This window comes from Grammomys surdaster, unplaced genomic scaffold, assembly GCF_004785775.1.
Source record: "Grammomys surdaster isolate TR1022 unplaced genomic scaffold, NIH_TR_1.0 126906, whole genome shotgun sequence".
Classification (NCBI taxonomy): domain Eukaryota; kingdom Metazoa; phylum Chordata; class Mammalia; order Rodentia; family Muridae; genus Grammomys; species Grammomys surdaster.
Window position 1 is genome coordinate 2,850,148 of NW_021621692.1, and position 27,530 is coordinate 2,877,677.

At 37.1% G+C, this 27,530-nt stretch overlaps 1 protein-coding gene across 1 annotated transcript in view; it reads right to left on the minus strand.

The window, feature by feature from the left end:
- Nucleotides 1-27,530, minus strand: part of LOC114615558 (ATP-binding cassette sub-family A member 8-A-like) — a 136,190-nt gene that overhangs the window by 86,063 nt on the left and 22,597 nt on the right. Inside the window, exons 12-30 of the mRNA XM_028761241.1 lie at nt 27,384-27,494; nt 26,395-26,570; nt 25,886-26,005; nt 25,557-25,695; nt 24,966-25,056; nt 24,203-24,342; nt 20,775-20,894; nt 18,614-18,812; nt 17,500-17,666; nt 16,040-16,173; nt 14,797-14,934; nt 13,924-14,031; nt 12,020-12,193; nt 11,168-11,281; nt 8,846-8,965; nt 4,971-5,036; nt 4,058-4,149; nt 2,483-2,603; nt 449-569 (exon numbers count right to left, since the gene is read on the minus strand). Coding sequence (XP_028617074.1) covers nt 449-569; nt 2,483-2,603; nt 4,058-4,149; nt 4,971-5,036; nt 8,846-8,965; nt 11,168-11,281; nt 12,020-12,193; nt 13,924-14,031; nt 14,797-14,934; nt 16,040-16,173; nt 17,500-17,666; nt 18,614-18,812; nt 20,775-20,894; nt 24,203-24,342; nt 24,966-25,056; nt 25,557-25,695; nt 25,886-26,005; nt 26,395-26,570; nt 27,384-27,494 — 2,451 coding nt within the window. The remainder of the gene's footprint in view (nt 1-448; nt 570-2,482; nt 2,604-4,057; nt 4,150-4,970; nt 5,037-8,845; nt 8,966-11,167; nt 11,282-12,019; nt 12,194-13,923; nt 14,032-14,796; nt 14,935-16,039; nt 16,174-17,499; nt 17,667-18,613; nt 18,813-20,774; nt 20,895-24,202; nt 24,343-24,965; nt 25,057-25,556; nt 25,696-25,885; nt 26,006-26,394; nt 26,571-27,383; nt 27,495-27,530) is intronic.

A 27,530-nucleotide genomic window follows, 5' to 3' on the forward strand; every position in this document is an offset into this window, starting at 1 on the left:
AGCTGTGACAACACTGAAAAGGAATAGAAACTCTTGAGTTTCAGCCACCTGCCCAGAGTCATAGTATGAGGAATGTCTAAGTCGTACTGTGTCAGACAGAGAGAATCAAAAGTTGGCAAGAATTCGCTTAAACTGTAGTCAAGATATCAGGTTGGAATAGCAGAATGTAGGTCAGTTCCCTGGTAAACAATACTGATTAGGGGAGCAGCTGCACTGATTTAATAGGAAGAGTGTATTTTAAATGCTTTAGTGACAAAGAATGCTTGTGATTTTCACAACTTTGTGACTGTGCCCCAACTCAAAGGGAAAATCATTTCTGTTCAGAAAGAAACTGTCAACAGTCACTCTACTGGGAAAAGAAGAAATAGCATAGCTTCTGAGCAGGCTAACTGAAGGACAGGGACACTTAAGTTTGGAGGGTGTTCCTGAGCCAGAACCAGTGTCCAACCTTTTCGAACGCAAAAAGAGATGTTTCTTGTGGCTATCTTCTTCTTCTTGCTCTTAAGAACGAAGCATTTCTTCTTTTCCTTGTACTCCTTGCGAAGGCAGCTGGCAATGATGGCTGGCTTCTTCGAACAAGTCATGCCAGTGAATGGTCATTGTAAGCATAAATCTGTAAGTAGAATCTCAAAACCAACATGACTTGGCCTTGGTGCTTCTAGTTATTCTTAGGTAGTAAACCTAAAATCTATGTAATTTTATTGATGTCCAATAAATAGATACTCTGAATTCCCAGAACTTTCTTTGCACTAATATGAGAGCATAGCAAGACATAATTTTCTTATGTTTTAGTAATATTTAAAAATTTTTGAGACACATCTGCCATTGTAAATTTTACCCAGAACCCTTTAATTTTGGCTTTAATAATATTTCAAAATAATATAATTGTGTTGTTGTCTTACATTTAAGGATAAATTGTTATCCTTCAAAGAGTCTCAATTTCACACTTTGGTAGCTTTCATTGGTTCATTGAAGGAAAAAAATTCGACTCCAAAAAATTACATTAAAACAGAAACTAATATAATTAACCCTATCATCTTCCGTTTGATCAGGTTCTAGTCATTTCCCTTATTGTGCTATATACTGTGCTGTCTCCTGCAGAACATCGTGATACTGCAAGTGGTGTGCATTTATAAGGTAAAATATCTTATTGTCAAGAGAATAGAATCCCTCAACACCCTGGTTGAGCTAGGTTCTTTCACTTGGCCAAGGGCCTATTATTTTTGAGAAGATGGGCTCATCTTAAGCCATGCTAATGAGATGGGTCTAACAATTAGTTCTTTAATGAGAACTGTACTCCCCTGACACACTCCAGAATCCTTAACCTTATTATAGGAGCTCACAGGTTGAAGCTGTGTAAGGGTCCTAAACCTGCCATAATTTATGAATTGTTCAGGAAAGTAGAATTTCTCTGTTTCTTCCTTCTATCTCTTTTTAAGCATGCATTTTTTAACTTAACACTAAGCTTTCCTCCCAACATGTCGAGTTTCCTTGTTCTTTTGCTAAAGCATCCCTCCCTCTCTGCAATATGGCTGCTAATCTACCATGTGTCTTATCTCCATGGAAGCTTCAAAGGGCTTCCCTCTTCTGTGTACCTGCTGTGGTTTTGCAGCTTGCCAGCCATGAGGGTTTTCATTAAAAATGTAATAGAAATGTCCTTAAGTTTCCATTTGAGCCCAGTTTTAAATTATTTTAGTAATTAGTCTAAGAACCCCAAAATGGCATTCCAATTTCCACTGTATCATAGTCATTCAGAATGTAATGGTCACAAGGAAATCCAGTAGTTAAATATACTCACTAGTGTTTAAAGAACCCCAAGCACTATAGTTTCCAATTCAAGAAATAAAAAAAAAAAAACCCTACTGGGACATCCTGAGGGGGTGTTCCGTTATAAAATACTAAATAAAGAAACTTGCATACTATTTGAGGAACCCAGAAAGCTTGGTAAACTTACATTCTCCTGTGTTGGCTGCATGTAGGGACAGCCAAAATTGTCACTGATGACTACTTCTAACAATAAAAATTGTAGCTGCCAATTTGAAGTCTGACTTCATATTTCACATATCTCGCTACACTTTCACCTTTTAACCAGACAAAAATGAGTTCAGCTCCTGTGAACTGGCCTACAATCATCTGTTATCAATGCTCACAGAGCTGGCCTGAGGAAATATAATCATGAATGAAATGGTCAGACGGAATACCTTAACACCTCACGTTTTCAAGCAAGACCAAGTGCAGTAAGATTTTTTTTTTTTTTACCAAGAAAACAAATGTACTGAAGATTGGAGTCGCTTGTCCCTTTGCATGAGAGCAGGTCAATGACTGTTCAATGATTCCTTTATCACTATGTATTCAGGAAAAGTGCTCATTTCATATGAAGCAGTTGAAGGTGTTCTTCATTTTAAAGTGGAACTCTTGAGCATGTTCCTTATCTGCAAACAGGTTAAGACACTTCTGCTCTGAGCTGTTTTACAAAGCTTACCTCCCGGAAGTCCGCTGAAGTCAAAGCATTTGCTGTCCACACTCTTTCCAGACTCACATCTTCATCTTCCCCTTCTGGTTCTTCTGGATTGTTAAATACACGGTCACTTCTAGATGAAATTCTATAGACAAAGATATCTATTATTAACTTATCGTCGGGGTCCGGTTCTGTCCTCTATTTTTTATATATATATATCAGAGTAGACTGGATGAACAATAAGTCTTAGAACATCCATCTTTTGTCAGAATACAAATTACTCTCTCACTCCAAAAATTAGTCAAAAGTCACTAAGTAGAGGAGACATTGCTTCTTGGCTATAGGCAATTCTCTTTATTATGAAGACATTATTTTTTTTACCTCAACATACAGCTTCATATTAATAGATTAGCAAAAAAATAACATCATATTTTAAGGAATAAGTATTCTGAGAATAAAATAATACAAAGTATGGATATTGTCAAAATTGTTTTTAGAGTGATGGACCTGAATGTTCTAAATCAGCTCTAGCTATGTGGATAGGCACAGCCTCTACTTTCGGATATCAGAGGAACCCTCGTGTCTCCATTCCAGGTCACACATTTATGACAAGATAATTAATTTAGGTTCTCTTCCCTCCCTCCCTTCTTCATTGTGGTGATAGGTGATGTGTCAAAGCTTGATTCTTCTATCCAACATTCTAAAACCAAACGGCACTGGTATGAGAGTAAACTGGCCAGCTATTCTCAATCCACTAGAACAGATGGGCTTTGAGACCTGAATTCACAGTGGCAAAACTAGAAAGTCCCAGTCAAGCAAAGTTTCTTTTTCTGGGTTTTTGTTTCTTTTTTACATATATCTAATTGTTTGTTTCATGTGTGTGTCAGGTGATAACAACTTTCAAGAGTTTTCTTTTTTTTTCTCTCCTTCCATGATGTAGGACCTGGGGATTGAACTCAGGTCGTCAGTCTTGGTGTCAGGTACCTTTATCCATTCAGCCACCTCACTCTTACATACAAATGGTGATTGTCAAATGTAGAATCTAAAAGTTAGTGAAGACTCAGAAGGACTAATATGCTTCTGGTTGAGTTCTTAAGCCTTGTTTGAATAGAGCACACTTACTTTCAAGCTCCCTGGATACCTAAACTCATTTCCTTTTCTGTTACAGGTTAATAGAAAATGCCCAGGACACATGGGACAGGTTCCTCACTCTAGCAGCAAGAGAGTTATTGTTTCTGCCATAACCCTCCCCAACTTTTAATTCGGTGGTTCTCTCTAGGTTGACTGTGTTCCCTCAGCTCTCCAGGCCACAAAGCTGCTTTCTTTAGAACTAAGCTTGCTACATGTGGTAATTCTTGGCCCTCCCTTGCACACAGTGGCAGATGAAGACATGGATTTCCTGTGTGTTGGACCTGTTTTGAGCATGGTTACAACAATTATCTTTAAGGCCCAGAACCCATGTTCTGATAATCATATTTATAATTTCCATAGCTGTCTCTTTATTAAAACTTCATGGACAAGATACCCATGAGAATTTGTATGCTACCTTTATACATAATTGTTCAATAAAGAACACAAAACCATGTGATTTCTCCAAACCTAAAGACGGGATCCATGCTCAGTGTTTTCATTCCAAGCTTCCTTTCCAGACATCGAAGAATAACTAGGAAGATGGCAAAATGAAGAAAAGGCTAGGGGAAAGAGAGATGACTTAACTTAGAAATACCAAATGCTAGTATCAGAAGTAAAAGGCAAATAGCCTTCTACAGATGTGTACAGGATAGAATGGTTAACATTGCAAGAACAAGGCATTCATCTGCTTATCAAAACAAGTCAATATGAATGACATTCTTCTTACAGAAACAGTGCAAGTGTTCACACTATCTTAAATTATCCTATGCTCTGAACTTCATCCATACTTTAGGATACATCTTTATTTGGTGTGAGTGTATGTATGTACATGGGGGTGTCAGAGGAGGAAATTAGTTGTCTTTCTTAATAACTCTTCAGTTTATTAATGGAGTCTACATCTCTCACTTGAATGCAGATCTTGTTGGTCTGCCAGTCCAGCTAGCCAGCTAGCCTAGGGGACATCTATCTCTAATCCAGAGAAGTTACGATCACCCAGCATTTAAGTGAATATTGGACACATACACACAAGTCCTGACACTTGCAAGAAGCAATCTATCCATTGAGCCATATCCCCACCTCTCTACTATGTCTTTAGAATTGGAAAGTACAATTTATTTTGTCACTGGATATTTGTTTATAAAAATGGCTCTATGCTTAAAAATATATTGCTTTTCTGTGACTTAGCTACATAAAAGATCTTAACTTTGAAACTCAGGCTGGGGGTGTTGATCAGTGACAACATTGTGGACCAGGTGTAAGTTCTGGGTTTGGTCTTCAGAACTGTTTTTTCACCCAAAATATGTTCAAAAAAGCCCCCTGCATTATTTAGGTAAGGGTGTCTCTCTGTGTAGAGTAATATTTGAACAAGAAGGATACTTACAGCTAGCAAAAGCAGATAGGAATATTCCATTCCTTGTTCAGAATCAATATCAGAAAATTCACGATTCTGCAAAGAAAGAACAAATTAAACATGAAGTTTTATAATCAATAAATTTTATGCAAATGTGTTGGACCATTGATCAACTCTGCTAGTGTTGTCTCTCCACAGATTTTTCCATGGGCACAAAGGAAGTACCAATTGTTAAATATGTAGCTATTCTACTTCTCATTGCCTGGGAGCCATGAGGCTTTTCTCTAAAGGATGATGTTCAGTGTTTAAAGATCAGCTACTGAGACAATCCAGGGAAGAGAGGAGACAGGGCTTCTCCAAGCAGTATTCCCTTCTGTACCCATTGTCCCTTGGTGATGCTCCATTCTTTCCTATGATTCCCCCATTTAGAAATTTAGAATCTTTAAGGAGAAAAAGGGAAAATAACTTTCAGCGAATACATCTGATCTGTGAGCAAAATTGAAATTTATTGCTATTGTATCAGCTCTAGATAGAGTGTATCAAATATCAAAATGTAGCATAAAAACCACACCAATATTAGGACTTTAAAGCACAGAAAAGACTGGCAGAAGAGGATGGATGCAAAGATGATATTTGAATTGTCTTCATTATGGTTTCCATTGCTGTAAAGGGACAAAATGACCAAGGCAACTCTTATAGTGGAAAATACTTAATTGGGACTGACTTAAGGTTTCAGAGGTTTAGTCTATTATCATCAAGGTGGAAAGCATGATGGCACGCAGGTAGACATGGTGCTGGATAAGGAGCTGAGGGTTCTATATATTTATCTGAAAGCAGCCAGGAGGAGACTGGAATTCTACACATTGGCGAAGTCAGAGCATAGGAGATCTCAAATTCTACCTACACAGTGTAACACTTCCTCCAACAAGGCCCACTCCTTCTCCAATAAGGCCATGACTCCTATAGGTTCCACTTCCTGTGGCAAAGCATACAAACACATGAATCTACAGGGGGAGCAAGCCTATTCTAACCACCACATTCACTCCCTGGCCCCCATAAGCTTACAGCCATAATATAGTGTAAAATGCTTTCAGTGCAACTTCAAAAGTCCCCATAGTCTATCACAATCTCAAAGTTCAAAAGGCCAAAGTTCAAAGTCTCTTCTGAGATTCATGCACTCACTTAACCATAATCCCCTGTACAATCAAAATCAAGAAGCAGATCACGTACTTCCAGCATCATGGGATAATAATTTTGATTCCAAAACATCATAGCGAGGAAATACTGGACCAAAGAAAACCAATAACCTGCTCAATAAGTTTCAATTCTGTATCTCCATGTCTGATGCTCAACTCCTTTCAGCTATGCTGACTGAAGCACACTTCTTTCTCTTAGGCTGGATCTACTCCCTTTTTCTGGAAGCTTTTCCCAGTAGGCATTCCACAGCTTTGGCATCTCTAACCTTTGGGATATCCAAGGTAACTTCAACTTAAAAGCTTCTTGTTCCAATATCTGCAATCGACACATGATTTTCTGGGATCCTCCAAAGGTCTTGGATCAGATCCCCAGCGCGTCTCTCTGTAGCACACTAGGTTCTGACTACTCCACTTCACTACTGGTGCTGTTCTTGATGGTCATCCCATGGTACAAGCATCTCCTATACTCTGGAGTCTTCTGCTAAAACTAGACTGCACTTTCACCAATAGCCTCTCATAGTCTATATCTCTATGGTGCTAAGCCTCAACTTCTTTGAATGACCTCTTTAGTTCTGGGCCTTCAATTGCTACTGACATTGTACATTTACAAGTAGCCTTTCCTGGCCTCTCACAGCTCCAAGCCTCAGATTATCTCCATGACTGATTCATGCCTTCAAATCCAGTACCACCTGGGTGATTCTTACATGTCACCAATTTTAGCTGCCAGCTCAATGTCTCTGGAACACAGTTTCTCAGAACACACTTTCCGGAAGATTTCACTCTAGCTAACCAGCATCAGTTATCCCACTAATCCCTTCCATTATTGACTCTAAAGCCAGAGCCACATGGTCAAAGCTGCCAAAATCTGCTGCTTGTTGGGTCTGGAATATGGCCCCCTTGTACTTTATCACCAGCTTTCTGTTTTCAGTGATTTCCTACACTGTCTCAGCTTGGCTGTCCTGAAACTTGCTCTCTAGACTAACTTTCAACTGTCTCCCGAATGCTGGGATTAAGGAGTGTACCACCACACCTAGATCTAAGCTTCTCTTTATTTCTTGTCACATGATCTTTATAAGCATGACCACTCAAGATCTGGATTAAAGACAAGTGTTGATGTGGATCAAAAGCATGTGTCATCCCACATCAATATCCAGATCCAAAGCCTGGATCTTCCAGCCTCAAGATCTGGATTATACCTGTGCCCTCCATGACTGGAGTATATAGTTCATTCCAGATATAGTCAAATTGACAACTGAAAATAACCATCATGATCCATTCCTTGACAATTTGGCAGACTATCATATCTTCGTAAGTCCAAATGAAAACAATAACCAGGGCATAATAATCTCTAACATGAGACAACTATCCCTCTTTCAACTGTGAAGACATCAACAATAATTTTAGGGTGGTGTGATATGGTCCAGAGGTAATCACTCCCTTAATTTGATTTAATATCCTTGAAGAAAGGATTTAGCTTCATTCTTCTTCCTTGTGTCCCTTTATTCTTCAAACATATAAACATACTTAAAACATATATATATATATATATATATACATATATACACATTTATATGTTTATATATTGTATTAATATATATATTTAGAAAGAATAAGTATAATATATATACATACATATATGTTTTATATATATTTATACAGATATGGATGTATATATGTTGTACTTATTCTTTCTCAATTTGCTATGTCTGATCAAAATGTTCTTCATAAGAATAAGCCATAGGACACAGTCTATGCTAGGCTATTGACACTCTAGTAGGTTTTCTTTGTCAATGAAATTAATTTAAATCTCTTAATTTTAGCCTCAAGCTGACTCTTCAGACAAGGGCAAAAACCAGCTACATTCTTCACCAAAATATCAGAAGAACAGTTTGTAGGCCACATGCTAAAATTCTTGTCCTCTGAATTTTCTTGAGCCAGAGTAGCACAATTCAAATCACCCTCAGCACCACTGTCTGCCATACTTCTGCTAGTATGGCCCACTAAGCTCCACTTAAAGCATTACACTGCTTGACTAATGCAAAGTTCCAAAATTTACACTCCTCTAAACAAAAATATGACAAGGACTATCAAAGAAAAAAAACTCACTCCTGATACCAATTTCTGTGTTAGGATTTCCATTGCTATGAAGGGAAAAAATGTCTAAGGTAATTCCTATAGAGGTATTCCTCCTGTGTCTGCTTATTTTATTTATTTGGGTCGATGAGGCTCGTTTTCCTCTGTACAGATGGCAGCAGGGTAATAATTGAGGTTTAATTTCAGAGATTCAGTCCATTATCATCATGACAGAAAGGATGACAACATCTAGGTGAACATGGTATGGGAGAAGGAGCTGAGAATTCTACATTTTATCTGAAGGCAGCCAGAAGGAGACTAGAATTCCACACTGCGTAGAGCCTAAACATAGGAGATGTCTGTCTACAAAGGGATGTACTTTCTCCAACAAGGCCACACCTCCTAATAGTGCCTCTCCCTATGGCCATGCATCAAATGCATGAGTCTATGGGAGACAAACCTTCAAACCATCACAGGGATGTAAAGTAAAATTAAAAATGAATTTAAAAAGAAAAAAACTAATAAAAATACTTTAAATTTTCAGTCTTCAGAGTATATATTTTCTAACTCAAGACAAAACTTCTTTAATAGCTCCCCTATTCTGAGACACTTATAGAAATGTCACACATTTCTTACCTCAAAATGTAATAATGTGCAGCCTCCCAGTGTAGCAGGTGGAATCAGGGCTATAGAACAAAACAGTAAGGTTTCTCTAAAGAAATCGATTTGCATAAAACATATAGAGAAGAAAGAAACCTAGAAGAAAATGAAATACACATTTTTAGTTGCTTTCAAAATGCAGTGGAAGGGGTGAAGTGATGACTTGACAGATAAGACCATGGTTTTTTCTCTTACAGAGAACCTGAGTCTAGTTCTGTGTACACATGTCAAGTAATTCACACCTTCCTGTAACTCCAGCTCCACCCAACCCTAGAGTGTTTTCTGGAACCTTCACTTGTGAATACACACATACACTTAAGCACAAAAAATAGATCTTAAAACCAAAAATTAAATATATTTTTAATTTACTCTAATCTGATTTTCATTGTCATAATATTAACATTATTACAAACATTTCTTCCTAGACTTGGCTAAATAAATTTCACTTAACATTGGAATTTTGACAAAGCTGAACAAATATAGGATCTGATGCATAGGCTAAATACGCTATGGTCAGTTTTAATCACAGAGGAACAAAAATAAAGTAGGTTTGATGTTGTCTAGGGATTTAATAAATAAGATATAGGAAATAATCAAAGAGAAATATTTTGAATTGAACAGAATTGCATTTTGTAGAAGTATTTTCTCAGATATATTGATACGTGTATCAATTAGGCAACATGTTTTTGAGCACCATTGGAACTGATAGAACAGAAGTCACAGGTGCAAACTTTGCATCATTGCCTTAAACCTTCCTTCCTAAACTATGGCAAAACTTTTCTAGGATGATCTGTGCTTCTCTTCAATTCATTCTGATGTCAAAGTACTGTCTCTAACTACATTTCCATTCTAAAAGCTTCTAAGTTTCCCCATAACAAAACATAGACTCCTGTAGGATTACTCTGTGAGCATGCTATGTAAGGTGAGCCCTGAATCTAGCCTTAATTTCCATCTTAACTAGGTCCCTGTCTGTGCTCAGCTTCCTACAGCAGAGGTGTTTCATCAGTTTCTACTGTTTTATAGGATGGGTCTGGCTTTCTTCCCTTTTGAGTTTTTACTCTATTTGCCTTATCTTCTAAGAATGAAAAGCATATCTTTGGAAAAATATCATCATTAGAAAATCTTACTCCTTGCTAATTTTCAGGGATTATTGTCTGCTGTTTACATGCATTTTATGGTTTTTATTATTCTACTTGTGGATATATCGTTATCTATATTTATATCTGTATCTACATATACATCTATATCTATATCCATAACTATGTCTTTATCTACATTTGTACCTATATCTATATCCATATCCATATCTATCTCTATAGCAATAACTATATCTATGTCTATATCCATAGCATACCTATATCTATACCTAGTCTATATCTATATAATTTTCATTGTTCAATTTTATGAAAATATGCCTTATGTTTGTGTCTTTGCTAACTTGTGGTAACAAGTGATTATAAACTGCTGCAATTAATTTGTATAAAGTAATATTATAACTAGTTTGTCAGATAAAAATACAGCATCATTTGATGCTGAAGTATATCAAGCCTTCCAGAATTTCAAATACAAAATATTAGGGGAGAAGTTTCATTCTCATTTAACTCACTGGAGGAAGAGACTATGTAAGCTGCATGTTTTCTTCCTCAACCATGGTATATGAAGAAAACCAAGTATTTGTTAGACAGTAATGTAATTGAAACATTAAACCATAAATGATAGAATAAATACATATAAGTTACATATATTCTCTTTCTATGTTTAGAAAGTGAAGATTTTAATAAATGATTCTTAACAAGGGCTTCCTTACCAATCAGATTTTAGCTTTAGATTTTTAAATTAACAATATTCATAGTCTTCTAAAAATTTTATAACCTTTGTATTCAGGTAATTTCTTTTCCTAAAAGGAATTTCAAAATAATATCTAAGTTTATGATCCTATAACTAATTCTCTTACCTTTAAAGAAAGTTAAATGAAATCAAATAAATTTTAACATGCATGTCATACACACACAAACACAAACACTCACTCACACACACACACATACATATATATCCATGTGTATAACATGTATGTTAAAATTTATGTTTTCATTTCTCTTTATAAATATATATTTTGTAAATATATATATTTATATATATATATATATCCATAATGATATTAAAGAACTAGTGAAAAGTCAGAAAAATACATTTGAAATATTTTAAAATTAAAATATCATATCATAAACAAACCAAAACTATTTTTAAAGTATTAGTACTTAACGCCATCATAAAAATAAATACAGTAAAAATACTTACAATATAGAAGCAAAGAGACCAAATGCCACTATTTTTCCTCCCCTTGCGATAAATGAATGAAATCACATACATCATAAAAATAATTGACATGGCATAGCCACCAACATAGAGACTCTGAAACCAATAGGAATACAAGAATAAATATTGTGACGTGAAAACTTTTGAATCTACTAATGTCGTGAAACAATATCTTCATGTTCTTTCATTTATAATGATTTAAATATCACAGAGAGTGGTAAAGTGGGTGGCTTAGGATTGTCACTTCGCAGCAGAAACATGATAAAACACAAAAAACTAGGAAAAGTGACTTTGTTGTTTTTCTGCAAGCAGAGGTTTACATACAATACCACACTCAAAATAAGACAATTTTGAAATGGTAAGAATGCTTTGGTGTGTTCTGAGGGCTCTTGGCCTACCACAGCCCCTGCTTGAAGATTGTCTGCCAGATGGATGCCTGTATTCTCAGTGTAGGATCTTAGTTTCTGGTGCCACAGAACTGGAGATTTGGGGGGTTGGGGGCAAAGGGGACCGTGACAAAAGGTTTGGACATATGTAAAGAGGGATCCAGTCATGGTGGAAAAAGTTTAATCTCAGCCCTCTGGAGAATCTTCATGATTTCAAAGTCATCTCGGATTACTAGGACTGCATAGTTGGAGCCCATTCAAGGAACAAAACAAAGAAACACAACAGGGAAAAAGTCACAGTGATAATTTCCTCTCATATGTATTTTAAGCACACTTTAAGAAAACCTTATATAAGAAATAAAAATATAAAAGTGGTATGTTGTATGTTACTGTCAATTTTCGGGTTGAATCACTTAAGGATGGTTGTTTTAAGATTGGTGTCACTTACCTGAATGAACAGATCTCCAGCTGTGAACATACTCTCTGGAGGGGCTGAGGCATAGAATGCAATGTACATATAAAAAATGAGTGCAAAGTAGACTGGAACCTCAAACAGAGCCTGCCCGAACCAGTATGCAGACGGGGAGAGCCCTGAAATCCACAGCTGGAACTGAGCTCCGATCTGGAAGGAAGTGCAATCATCAGTTGGATTTTTTTTGTTTATTTTTATAAAATATGAAGCATATAGAAAATAACCAAACAAATTATTCATTATTAGTAATTAAACACTACAGATGAAGGGCCATGGATCACTTTAAAGCTACTCTATCAAAATTTGCAGTTGTTACTAATAAAAATAACTTATCCTAATGTGCTATCCTAGTTAATAAGACTAAACCATCCAAGTTACTATCAGAGAAATCACACAGTTAATCAAAGATTGACTTAATACTTACACAGCAAAATTACCCAGATGAGTACTAACTTTCAGGGGTAAAACAATTCACCACTTATCCAAATGAAAGTAGCCATTTTTATCATGTAAAATTGTCTCATTGGTTATTTTCTCAATGAAAATGAGTGATTAAAATATTGTCAGTAATTACATCTTGCATGGTATTTTCAGATAGCTCTATAATTTCTCATTTTTAAAGTCATTAATGTATTTCATAGCAATATATATGGATTATGTGCTGTTATTTTGTTTCACTAAATTTTATATTTTAAAAAATCCACCAAATGAAAAAATTTTGAAAGGTTTTTTCCAACTTGATTTTCGGTCATTTATAGCTCAGAAGAGCTTAGATAATCTAATAAAATATATGATGAATGGTTATTATTGTCCCATGAATCATTAAAATTCAGATTATTTTTAGGGCTGTTTTTTTTTTTCTTTTTGTGCTTCAGTTTTACTGTCTATTCTTCTGGTTCATTCTTTTTTACCTGTGTGTTTATTCTAAAAGCCATGTTCATTATTTTTTTATAGCTACATTAGGTACTTACAGGAGTTTACACACCCACACCCATACCCATACACATACATACACACACAAACACACACCCATACACACACACACAATTCCATGTATTTCCTTCTTCGTTGTGTTCATTCTTTTAGTAAAATACTTGATCACATTAACTTTTTTTTATTTTACTGTTGCTTCTTTCATTTTCTTTGTCATTTTTTTGTCTATTATCAATTGATCAAGTCTTGCCCCAAAGTTGGATCCTTGGGGGAACCCCTACAGCTGATAACTAGAAATAGGTATTTCCAGTCCTGTATAACTTCTGAATGTGCTCATCTTACAGAGATCTGTACATTCTTGCCATCATGAAGTTCTACTCCACGCATACATAGCTCCATCTTGGGAACAGAGTCTAAACAACTCTTGTGTAGAGTTCTACTGCCCCTGTTCTGTGTAATTCCTGCATTGACTGAATGCTTAAAAACAATTTCCAATACTCTAACCCTTTTGGATTCCAAGTTCTTTTAGTTTGATAAGACCTTGAGGTGCTGCTCAAGAACTGTCTTATCTGTGTTCAATGAGCTAGTTCCAAGAAGATATGTGTGATGTACAACTCAAACTTTTATATGAAATCTTACCAGTCTTCCACTGAAAGATTACCTTTTAGGGAGGCCAGTCCTCATCACAATGCTTTCATTATTCAGAAGGAAACAAACAAACCTTTTATCTATCTCTTGTTCTCTTTCTTGTGGTCTCCTCCCATTTTCCTACCTATTCCCTTCCTTTATTTGATTCTTACTTTTTACTTCTATAAAGGTGCAATTATATATTAATCAGCTGCTCAGTGTATAAACCTACACTCCATATTAAAGAAAAGCCCCACAACTATGTTATAAACAACTTCTGATTGTTTAAATCAATGAAAGTTTTCATTATTTTTTACTACCTTATAGTCATCAATGCTGGTCATGGAAATATAAGGAGGAACGCAGGCCATCAAAAAAATCCATGAGAAGAAAGAAGCCACATAGTCAAATTTTCTGTGGTCATTGTCCTATGGATGGAGGTAGTGCAAAGTGGAAAATCATTGTCTGGATTACATTGCTCAAAACACAGTCAATTACCTAAAAATTGGGCCTTGAGTCTGTTTTGAGATTCCCATGTCCTTATATCCTAATCCTATTTTCAACATAGATTTTTGCTTATTTATCCAATTTTATAAGTAAACAATTGAAAGAAGCTACAGGATACGATTTTGAAAATGGAAAGTAATAATGAGAACAAGGGGTTCTCATTATGATGGTAAAATTCTAAAGTTTAGGCTGACACTTAAAGACACCAACACTTTTAGGCTTTAAATAATTATTGTGATATTTTGTCACTTTAAACGAATGCAACCACATCAATATTCAGGAATTCCAACTCATCAATTTCACATCTTAATGGATTTTTCCAGCTCGTCCTCCCTTTCCTCCTTCTCCTTCTTTTGATTTCATTAACGTAATCTTATTTTGCAATCCAGATTGAACTTGAACTCATAATGATTCTGCCGTAACCTCACAAGGTGTGAGTCAGCATGCTTAGATTGTCTCTCCTAATTTGACATTCAGTGCTTATAGTGGGCAGCTCAATTGAATATGCATAGTCATATATGATATACTGTATCATACTACATATCAAATTAAAATAAATACATAGTAAGATAGATACAAACACTAATCTAATTATGAAAGTAAGTCTATCAAGACCACTGAGATTATTCTGAATGGAAAAATCTGGAAGACTCTAGATGAAGCAGAACCTACAAGAACATACCAACCTCAGGGAATGTGCTGCGGTCAGTTTGAATGTGTGCTGATGGTGCGAACAGTCCAAGTAGCCCATTGCTCACAATATCCACCAGGACTGGAAAACAATTCAGTCTCCTGGTATTGCACGCTAATGTAAAGTTGTAATTCTAAAATTTAACAAAAAGATTTATCAGTCTGGAAGGGGAAAACATAAAGCTCCTGTACAAAATATGCAAAACTCTTCAAATACTGAAAGGATGGTATATTCTTTGTGACATGGCTGACAGACTAGAGGTTCTTCAGTTTCTTTCTTTGAGATGTTCAAGTCAGTTCTGTAATGTTTAAATGCCTTAGTTAAGCAATGGGATATAATTAAAGTTTAAAACAAACCTCTAACAGGACAAACTAATTATGGCTGCTGTCCTGTAGCCATTTGCTTGGAATCCCAGTTTTCCATCCTGGATGGAGAAGTGAGATGGATAAGAATCAAGAAGTTCATGAGGTTACAATGCCTATGAGTAACTTAACTAGGAAGGAAGAGGGGACTCTTCTGTAGAGACATCTACAAGCTGTGCAAGGTACTGTGGGGATGCATCTCTTGGGAATTGCCACCCATGCTGGGGTGAACTCTGTGATGATACAGATACCCGATTCACCCTTAACTCCTGTAAGAAACCCTACAAGCTCATTGGTTCACTAAGCTAGGCTTGTGTGGGATAATAACTTTGGCTTTGTTCACATCTTCACAAGAAAAGCCATGTAACTTACAGACTTTATCCAATTTAGGGAACGTTTGGAATCTCTGGCTTAAAGCTACAAACAACAAGTTGAAATTGTATTTTTTTAAATTGATTTACATTTACTCATTAGTGCATTATTTCTCTGTGTGTACATGTATGTACATCTGTGTATGTATGTACATGTTCATTGTGCATGTGTGAGAGTCAGAGGACAAGTTTCAGTAGTCAATTCTCTTTCAAGCATATGCGTTCCAGAAATCAAACTCAAGCAATAATTATATAATGAGATAACAGTGAATGTAACTTTATTATATTAAACTCATGAATATAATTCTCTCAATGATAAAGGAGGAATCTTTATGCATTCTCCTAAGTAAATTTTACGTTTAAATTGCATAATCATATCCCAAATTCTCTCCTAATATACAAAATATATACACAGATATGTTATTTGTTTACAATCTCTCAGATGCTGTCTTTCATTAAATTGCCATATAAGAGTCATAGCTCTGTTCCCTGGAGATGCACATACCTTCTCACCACCTGATACGATGATGGCTCCATTATACTGACTGTCCTCTGTGCCATTTCTAGTCCCAAAGGCATCAACTTCCAAAGCTATGTTCTGTTGCTCTAGTGAATGTATGAAGTCATCGATCTTTGCTCCTAATAGACAGTAAAATGTAAACGGCACTATAAATCCCAGGGAACACCACAAGTTATGTATCAAAATGATTCTTCACAGCCATTTGATTGTAATAGTATGTAATAGTATGGATTTTAACTCTCCATATATTTCTTTTCTGAACAAGTACCTTACATTACCTTTTGCTTTAGGTACATGTGTGCATGTTATTATATGTGTAAGAATGCATGCATGTTCATGCAATATGGAGGCCAAAGTTTTATGTCAGGTATTTTCTTTGATCACTCTTCATTTTCTGCATTGAACCAGAGTCTTTCCTTTGGACCAGAGATCCATTAACTCAGTCTAACTGGCCAGGTGCTCTGGGCACCACCTTTCTGGGATAATTCATAGGTCTACATATCCAACTAGTTTTATAAAGCCCATATTTTTATCAGTTATTTGAGAATTTCAAATATGCATAGAATCTATCTTGGTCATAGTCCCACTCCCTACTTCTCCAAAATCCTATCACCTCCACCTTCCTACCTTAACACCTTCCCGGTTCTGGACTTTGTTTCTTTATAATCCACTGAGTCCAGTTAGTACTGCCCATATGAGCGCTGGTATGGGGCCACCCAATGGATCATGGTGTCTTAGCTACTTCTCTACTGCTATGATAAAACACCATGACCAAAAGCAACTTGCACAAGTTGGGGTGGGGTGTATGTATTTACTTCGGCTTATAGTTGTGATGCTGCACAAAAAGAAGTCAGTCACACTCAACAATCCTTCATGTTAGCTCAGGGGATCTGAACTCTGTTCTCATGCTTGCATAGCAAGTGCTTGGCCCACTGAAACTCTCCTGAGTCTTCTATTGTCCTTTTATAGACTTTCTAAATGTGGTTCGATATGGTAATGATGCTCATGTACTTATTATCTCTTCCAAGTAAAAATAACTCTGATAATTAAAAACAACTTTTTTAACACCTTGTGACTTTCAGAATAAAACTTCCTAGAATCAAACAACATATTCCACTGAACTAATGCCAGTGACAGTGATCATGTCATTTAAATGTTTTTAAATTTAAAATGCATGCCACCAACATGCTAATCTCTCAAAGTACCAGTCTCTCTTTATAATCATTGTGACATTCTACTTTCACAATATTTTTATATAAACATTAACTTTTAATGTGTGCTGCTATAATATTATCATATATTTGTGTCTTCATTGTTCCAATTTAAGATTGAGCTTCCTAAACTGGGTGTAAGACACATTCATCTTTCCATCATGTGTGTCTTTCTGAAGTAATGTTCTTAACAGTGACAATATTCATAGACCATGTATTTAGCAACAGTTTTACCTGTTTTGTTGACAATCAGTAAGTTTGTGAGGGGCATCCGTGGTTGTTGGCCAGGTGTCAGGAAGTACATACGAGGAGCGAGCTCCCAACAGTAGTCACTTTGATGGACTATCCTGTGAATATTTGCTGACAAAACATGCAGAAGTCCAATCCCCAAAATCAGAATCCTACACAGAAAAAAATTTAGAGCATAAACCTATAGTCATTGTCCAGTCTTCAAAACATTCCTTCAAAGACCTGGATATAGTATACACAAGACATGATTAAAGACAGGCATTCATATGTATGGCTCTGTATCTTGGTTCTTAAATTATTCCTTGTCTTTAAAGTGGGACAACAACCAAGGATTTACCATCAGTATATCTCCCTTGATGCATTCTGATCATGGGACAGCTTGTGCAATTTTTGAAGATGGCTCTTACATGGCAAACTGAGATGTAGCCTCATTTTTTCTGTGTTTATCCTACCGTTCCCTCTCTGCTGCACAATATACTACCCCCTTAGTCTTAATCTTGGTAATGTCCTCCATTTGAAGCAGGCATTCAGCAAGCATGGTCTGGAATTTTAGTATGAGTCCTGGATCCCATGTGTGAACTAAGGTACTACTTAATGATTGACTATGACCCAGGCACAGGGCGCTAATGTTAAGAGATAAATTCCTTGAGAGTCAGTTGATATCTATTATGTTCATCTCCTAAAAAATGCCGGACATTTGGCAAGAATTGAGAAGGGACCACTTGCACATAAGGACCACAGAGAAGAGAAAGAACTTGAAGATGTATCAACTTTACAAACACATTACAGTTCCAGAGATTTTGTGAAATCTGACTCACAAGACACACACACACCTACAAGGCTAAGTTCTAAGATGTCCATTGTTTCTACTGTGCAGACTTTAAGGAGTGATGGTAATGAAGAATGACACTACACCTCACACTATCTGACATATTTTTTTATTCCATGTACTAATATAATAATGTGTGGCTACCAGGACTGTTAACAGAAATAACAGGTATGGACTGTGTTGGAATTTATTTCTATCATTTTTCTGGTGTTCGACTTATGTAGGCTTCACTGTAACAATTGGAAGCTGCAAAGATAACTTAGTACTCACAGCAGAGCAATGGATTTCCTTTCATACTTTAACTTCAAGAAGCGAAGCCTGGTCACTGCACAGAGTTGCTGCCACCAGAGAGCCATGCCCCCCTTTGTCTTACTCATCTCATTAAGCAAAGAGACAAGGTGTTCCACATCAACAAGTCTCCCTGGGCCCCTTGCCCCTCCAGCTTGTATGTCTTCTGTCACACCAATATCTAGAAAGCAAAAGCCAGCAATTTATATTGTGTGGTGAAACTTATCTGAAAGCATTTTTTGATCCACAGATTTTTTTTTTTTAGTTCTCTTACAAAAAAACAAAAACAAAAACAAAAACAAAAACCAAAAAAAATTTTCCAAGATAAAACAAAAATGGGTCAATACACCTTGAGAGTTCACACTGCTTCAAATGACATTTCTCAAAAAGAATACTATGGGATAGACCTTCACAGAGAATGTTCATCATCAGATCATATAACAACAGAGTTGATCTATAAGAAGTAAACCATCATTTTCCCATTTATATTAAGTATTTACTGAGCAGAGAGAAGTGTAAGTTGCTTATGGAGCATCTGTTGGGGTGATACTTGCAGAGGACATGAAACAGAGTTTTGGGTAAGAAAAAAAATATTCTAAATTATGCTTTAAATACTTGTTTCAGGGCAACCAATGATGAAGTCAACAGAACAAAAGCAGCAGATGGACAGTTTGCAGTATATAAATTATGATTCGATATGCAATAATAACAGTGTTCTATGAAATCAACAATTTCTTTAACAAACCATGATAGTAGTAAGAGAATCTAAAGGGTCTTTTGGGGGGGGTTGTTTTTGTTGTTACAAGGTCAGTTTATACAAGTTAAATGCATTTGTGTGTATTGAAATATTAGAAATATATTTTAATGTCTGTATGCGATTTTTTGAGAAAGGGCCTTGCTTCATAATACAGGTTGGCCTTGGACTCAGGGCTCTCCTATCTCAGTCTCCCAGGAGCTAAGGTTACAGGTGTGAACCACCACACCCAGGTAAAGATGCTCTGTGAACAAACATATTGACTCCCCAGCAAGACACTCTTTGACTAAATGACTGGCACTAGAGTGTGTCGAAGAAGAGAACAGAAAGTGGAAATGAGTGACTACCAATAGGCCATCAACACTGAAGGTAAGACCGGGTGACACCCATGGTTCTGACAAGGAGACATATGATGTTCCTGCCACGGGCTTCTCTTCCTGCTTGCCCACAAGAGATTCAGCAACCAGAGAGATTGAGTGTTGGAGTGATCATCTCAAGGACTCATCAAGGAAAATAGCACTGAATGTACTTAATTTCTGGTGGAACTCAAAACCACGTTGAACCTGACAGATGTGAAAAGACCGAGAGGAAAGAGCCCTGAGTGTTGGGAGAGTTCCAACAGGAGAACCAGCCTCTTTGCTCTGCTGTATTGTTTCCAAGGAAGCCTAGGATGGATTTTAGTTAAGAAAATCAAAGGAAAATTATCTTTAAAAATTCTTTCCCTCTAACTATATTCATTATTGACTTTCCTTTTTAATGTCTTAATCATCCTTTATTAGAAATTTATTTGTATTGAAGCTGGAGAAATGGCTTAGTAGTTATATGGGGATACTACTCTTCCAGAGTTTCTAATTTTGCTTTCCATTACCCATGTTGGTGGCTCAGAACTGACTAAAACTCCAGCACTAGGGGATCTAATGCCTCTGGCCTCTGTGGACGGACACACACACACACACACACACACACACAAAATTGCAAATGAAATAAGTATCTTTAAAATAAATTTATTGCTATGTATCATGTAATATATGTCCAAAATTTAAATGTATCATTTTTAAAAATAGACATTTCAGAGAAAGCATTTTAAGGGACACAGTATAGAGAATGTAGTACACATAAAAACTTGAAAAATTCTTGACTGGGATCTAATAGAACATCCCAGGTGAGGCACATCTATGTCAGAGATGGCAACTGATAACAGTAGATCTCCTACTTATAGAGACTGAAGAAGAAGGAGGAGGAGGAGGAGGGAGAGGAGGAGGAGAAGGAGGAAGAGGAGGAGGAGGAGGAGGAGGAGGAGGAGGAGGAGGAGGAGGAGAATAACAACAACAACAAACATAATGACTGTTGAAATGGACACAGCATGATGGCTTCTGTCCTTTTACCTACCCGACTGGTCGATCTCTGATTTTCCTTCCAGTTTCAGGAAGACCTCAGTCAGTGTTGTTATAGAAACACCATAGTTCTCAATTCCCAGGTCTGGGCATCTTTCGAGATCCCTATAAAGATCTAATGAACACTTTTTAAAAATATGGTTATCAGGAAAATTCAAATTAAAACTACTGTGCTATCTCTCCTCATTCCAGTCAGAAAGGAGATCATAAAAAAGTAATAATAAAACTAAAAAAAACAACAACAGATAACAACAGATGCTGGCAAAGATGTGGGGGAAGTTGCACTCCTATTCACTGCTGATGAGTTGGTTTAGCAACTATGGAAATGTGAAGATTTCTCAAAAAACTAACAAATAAACAACAAACAAACAAACAAACAAAATAAAACTACCATATGAATACTTCTGGATACATACACTCAGAGGCCTCTATATCCCATTACAGAGATAGCTATACATTTATGTTCATTGCCCTGTATTCAAAATAGATAGGAAAATGGAATAAAACTAGATTTCTATCAACTGATGAATTGATAAAGAAAATATGCCTGTACAGAATGAAATAATTTTTATTAACCCACCAAAAAATTAAATTATGAAGATTTCAGGAAAATGGATGAAGCTAGGACAATAGAGATTACTTAGATTGTAAAAGCATACGGGAACAAACCAGGTTATTTTACTTCTGGAAACCCATTTGGTTAAAGGAAGCATCTTCCTACACACTGTCCTCTGATCCCATTCAAATTGTAGCACGCATTCATCCCTCCCCAACACACCTTGGATATGACTTGACTGTTGCAATGATGTACACAGAGCACTTCTGACTACCTGAACTAGACCTGTACAAGACTGGGACCTTTAATGCTGATTCGTGGATGGAAAGATGCTCATGAGACCTCACCTTCCCTGAGGTGCTTTTGGCAGCTAATTGTTGCTGCTCGAGGGACAGTCACGGTCTTCAGTGCTTAGTAAGCACTGACAGCCAGGTTTCACTATACCTGAAGCTTGGTTGGTTTCTAAATTAAACAATCCTTTTAAATTGAATAATAATGTTTTAACCAATACTTTCTCATGATTTTAAATCTTATTTAGATTTTCAAACAAAGTATATATTTGAATTTCCTCACTTACTAAGTTATCCGCCTGTGGTGGTTTGAATAAGAATGGCCCCTTAGTTTCATATATTTGAATTCTTAGCCACAAGTATAAAACTGTTTTGCAAGGATTAGGAAATGTGTTCTTGTTGGAATAAGTATGTAATTGTTGGAGGAAGTAAAGTGTGTCCTTGGGGATAGACATTGATGGTTCAAAAGCCAACATCAGGCCCAGTCTCTTTCTTTTCCTCCTGCCTTTGGATCGGGGTGTAAAGCTCTCAAGTACTGATCCAGCATCATGCCAGCCTGCTAACATGCTCCTCACATTGATGGTCATGGATGAACACTTTGAAACTGTAAACAGTTCTCCAGTTAAACACTTTCATTTATAAAAAAGTGCCATGGTCATGGTGTCTCCTTATACAATAGTACTGTAATTAAGTCACCACCTTCATTAAGTGTGTATATACAGGAATTCTTTTTGGTCTTGTTCACTTAACATGATCTCTCTTAGTCCCTAGTGATCTGACACAAATGGGCTGAAAACAAAACATGATTATTCTATATTATATGCGACGCGCCGCCTCGCCGAAAAGGAGAACACGCCACACTTCAGGATTCTTCTGACAGCAATTTACTGGTTACAGCAATTTCAGATGATGTTACAGCTCTTAGATGGTGTTACAGCTCTAGATGGTGTTACAGCTCTTAGATGGTGTTACAGCTCTTGATGGTGTTACAGCTCTTGATGGTAGTGGCGAAGGACACCCGAGCCCCAGAACCCACTGCTTATATAGGATCCTGGGAGAACTTACTGCATGCTCATTGGCTCCTTAATGAAGCCTAATTAGCATACCAGTTTCTTATTGGCTCTTGGAGTGCTCTTAGAGTAAGACTTAATTAGCATATTCATTTTTTTGTCCTTTGCGCATGCGCACATTCGGCTGGGCTCTGACTGGAACCAGAGCGCGGGAAGCCGGCGTGCTCTGCGCATGCGCGCTCCCATTCATGGCTCTGTCAGAGCCGAGAAGCAGGGTCTGTCAGAGCCGAGAAGCAGGCTCTGTCAGAGCCGAGAAGCAGGGTCTGTCAGAGCCGAGAAGCAGGCTCTGTCAGAGCCGAGAAGCAGGCTCTGTCAGAGCCGAGAAGCAGGGAGCCGGCGCGCCTTACTCAGGCTCGCTTTACCTCACGGCTCCCTCACGGGCCGAGAGGCAGGGAGCCAGCGCGCTTTGCCTCACGGCTCCCTCACAGAGCCGCGCCTTTGAATGCGGCTTCTTGACGGAGCCGCACCGCTGACGGAGCCGCGCCATTGACAGTTGGCGTATGCGGCTCCCACACGGAGCCGTGCCATTGTTGAATGGCGTACGCGGCTCCCAACAATTATACACTGGCCTGACAACAAGGGTGTTTTCTAAAGTCATGGCCAAAACCAAATCAAACCAAAAAACAAACAAAAACAAGCAAAAAACAAACAAACAAACAAACAAACAAAACACATAATAGGACTGTTAGCGAATGGGGAAAGTCAAGTTTCAAATCACTATGTTCATTACAGATTTACAAGCCCTAGCATATTGCCATAACACATCAAAGATATTAAAAGCCACGTAAAGCAAACAAGAGCCTTAAAAGTCATTGAGCATTATGATACAATGTTTGCAGCATTTAATTATTTCTAAATGTTTATCAAAAAGTCCATGTGACACATTAACACTAACTATGCAATAATTTTTACCTCTGCTGGATGTCAGCTTTGACTCAGCTGCTTATACACTCACTGATAGATCTCTTCAAGGTTTTGTTGAACTCTCAATTTTTTTATTGTTACTTATTTGATTTGTTTTCTTTTATTTTTTGTTACCCAAGGTGTGTTTTCCTTTATTATCTGGTGTCTGGTAAGATACATTCAACTCAGTTGTCAAAGTGAAAGCAACCATAAGAGTCAATTTACCCTGTGTTAGAAGGACACCGGTACTGTAAACCTGCATTTAGCTCCAAAATTGTAAGGCATACTGGAAACATGAACAGGTCCTAGTATTTGAAACAAAGACCACAGGATTTTACACATCTTCATTTCTGACAGAATGGGGCCAGAGACAGAATTCACCTTTAAAACAGTAAGTTTTGCGAATTACCTTCATCCTCTGCTCCCGTTTCCTGTCTCTCAGGTGTGACAGTCATTGTATCAAGCTTTTATTATTACTGTGAGGATTCTGAGTGATGCTCCATCTCAAACTCTTAGTACTCTCCTTCATGCACAGCGATCTGATGCTACAGGTTACTTATTATCATTGTAGATTTCATGTTAGAGCTCATGGCTAATGACTTACCTGGAAACTTGTGCGTTCTCTCCAGGGGTAATATGTAATGGAGTTGTCCTTCTCTTTCTGCTGACAACTTGGAATCAGGGATGTGCTGCTTGACAAGAGTTGTTATTCTTTCACTCACACACCCTTCACTCAGCTGCAAGCTGTTGGTCAAAAATTGAAATAGGTTGTTTGAAAATAGTCTCTGCCACCCAGAAATAACCAGGGAAGAGCATTTCTAAATTGGATGTTAAAAAAAAGTCATGCAAACTTGAAATAAAGAGATAAATCAGTCAATGCAAATATGCTACTTACAAACTAGGACCTTAGTTAAGGGATGGTTTTACTATTCTAGGTTAATGATAATAATAACATTACATACAGTCTTGTCAAGTTTGAAAAAGCTGTAGGACTTTGGAATAATCAAATAGTGGAGACTTTAACTCCATCTATGCTTGGTTTTCTCTTATTTCCTCTATATTATGCTGGGCAACTTCTATTCCAGTCTTCCCCAGATTTTCACCCCAGATTTTCACACAGGTGTGCACACATATATGCATGTACACACACACACACACTTACACACTTGAATTTTCTTTTAAAAATATTTTTAATTCTTTGAAAATTTCAGACATGTATACGATTCTGAATGCATTCACCCCTGTTCATTCCTCTTAATCTGTCCCCATCCCTGTGTCTCCCTCCTCTCTTGCAAGGACTCCAGCCAGCACTGCCTTTTTCTCCAGCCCAGTTCTCATCTACCCCCAGATTCCCCTAGAAAGCCTACCTTAAGTGATAACCAATCCCCCATTTCTTCTTCAGAAACAAGGAAGAGCCTGCACACTTCAGCTTCCCCTTGGAGATGAACACTTTCCTATCTGAGGAGGAAGAGGCAGGGATGGGAGATACCTTTCATTTTAGAGAAATGTGAGGTATAATGAACTGCATAGGAGTTTATACAACTTTAAAAGTAGGATGCCATTATGGTTCAAGAAACCCAACATAATATTTGATGATTATATAGATTATTCATTTGTCAGACAACTCAACAAAATGAATTACATGAACATTTTTGATGCAGATAAGCATTAACATGAATTTTAGCTGGCTGTGCACAGATCTTTCAAGTTGAATTATTCAATTTTGCCATTCAACTTAATGACATTTATTTTTGATGTTAGTGACCTTCCTACGGAGGACATTGTGTCACCACGATGTTATAAACATGAAGAGATAAAGACACCTCAAACTTTTGTCAGAATGAGCTTCTGATCTTGGGCCATAGCATTTACACAGCACCAAAGAAGCAGCAAAGAAAACAGTTTAAGATTTTTAGACCTAAGTCCTCATCATGATGTTTAAGGAAGCCAGCAATTACCAGCCAGGATGTCAGCCTCATCCATGAACTGTGTGCTGAAGAGGACCACACGGTCTGCTTTTCGCTCTTTCAGGAGATTCCACACCCTGTGCCTTGAAAAGGGATCCAGCCCAGCAGTGGGCTCATCCAGTAGGAAAATCTAGAGGAGGAGTCAAAGGAAATAATGTTCACTAACTACAGAAGCAGGGAACACAGGGGCTAGGTATGTACTTAGTTTACTGCTCTGCTCTATGGTCCCCTCTGCTGCGTGATTTACATCATGGTGCCCTTTCTGTATTGAATCAGTTTGATTCCAGAGTGAATTTATCAGTGAATCTGGTCTGACTAACCTGAGGGTCTCCTAAAATGGCGATTCCAAATGTCAGCTTTCTTTTCTGTCCACCACTTAGGTTTTGAACAAGAATATCCTGAATATTGTTCATCTCCAATTCAAGCAAAACTCTTTGTACCTGCACTCACACAGAAGAACATGCAAGCCATAACTAAAATGTCTTTATACATGACACAATAAAGAATAATAGCAGTGTTATCTGTTTGGGTATCACATGACTTCATGCTTACTTGACTATGACTTGGGGAAAATGATTTCTTCATAATTCAATCTCATTTGAACATGAAGAAATTCCATTACTTATCCAAGTAATGGAAGATGAAAAGAAAATATTTAATGATCTATGAGAATATCACAGGTTAAACGTGTTTGTTATTCCCATATTTTTGCAGCCAAGCTTAATATATCCATATGCAGGGGATTTAATGCAACCAAAATTGAAGTAAAAAAGATTAAGCATATTTACTAAAAGTTTAAACTTTTATGTTAGTTTAACACATCATGTACCTCGTTATCCACTTCGTGTGCTTGAATCCCTTTTATTTTAGCAAATAGCCTAAGATTTTCTCTTACAGTGAGGAAGTCAAATTGCACATTGCATTGTGGACAAACTCCAGTGAGCTTGCTAATACTTTCCAAGTCCGTCATTTCTGAGAGTCTTTTATTATGGATAGTGACCCAACCTATAAATAAGGATTTCAAAAGACATTATCAAGACAACATGACATTCTTAATGTAATTTTAAAAAACTTTACCAAATGAAATTGGATATTTGATTTTATCTTACTCCTGTGATCTTTTTCAAATTTCATTTTAGTATTTTGATCTCACCTGTCTTCGAGAATATGAGATCAACCTCTCTGCCCCCTAAGCTGTGCATGCAACTTGTTTTTTACAGTGGAATTCATATGTCCTTTTAACAATCAGAAAACACAGAAAAGTTGTTTTACATTGACATTGGCTCTGTCTTTCAGCTCAAAGTCCTTAGAACTTCAGCCCTAGAAATTTCCCAGAAAGAGGGATGAGAGAAAGAGTAAGAGAGAGAGTGAGAAGAGAGAGAAAAAAGAGAGGACAAAGAGGAGAGAGGGGAGAGGAGACAGGAGAGAGGGAGAGGAGAGGGAGGGAGGGGGAAATAGCTCGGTCTGAGACACGTAGGCAAAACCATTAAAGGCCATAAGCTACAGTCAAAACAATGAAATTGAGAGACCTTTCCAGTCATATTTTAATAGTTGCTGCTTTTCAAGGTTACTTTATCTATACAGAAAAGTGTGATCAATATCTATTGAAACTGTTAATTCTATAAAATTTTGAGTATTCTAAAATACTAAAATTCTCTATATTTCAGTTAATATCCTATACATTTTATAAAAGAATAATATAGATTATATGTTAATAGCTGTGAGTTTAATTATCTCTGTGTATACTTAATGCTCAGATGCCTAACTAAAGCACAGACAATTCATTGGCCAAATTAGAGGAAAGTCTCTGTCTCTTACCTTTGGTGGGAACACACAGCCCACTAAGGATATTTAATAGTGTTGATTTCCCAGCTCCACTGTGACCAAGGATTGCAGTAATCTGGTCTTTATATACATCCAATGTCAGATCTGGGAGGAAAACAGCATAAAGGTATAAAATCACAA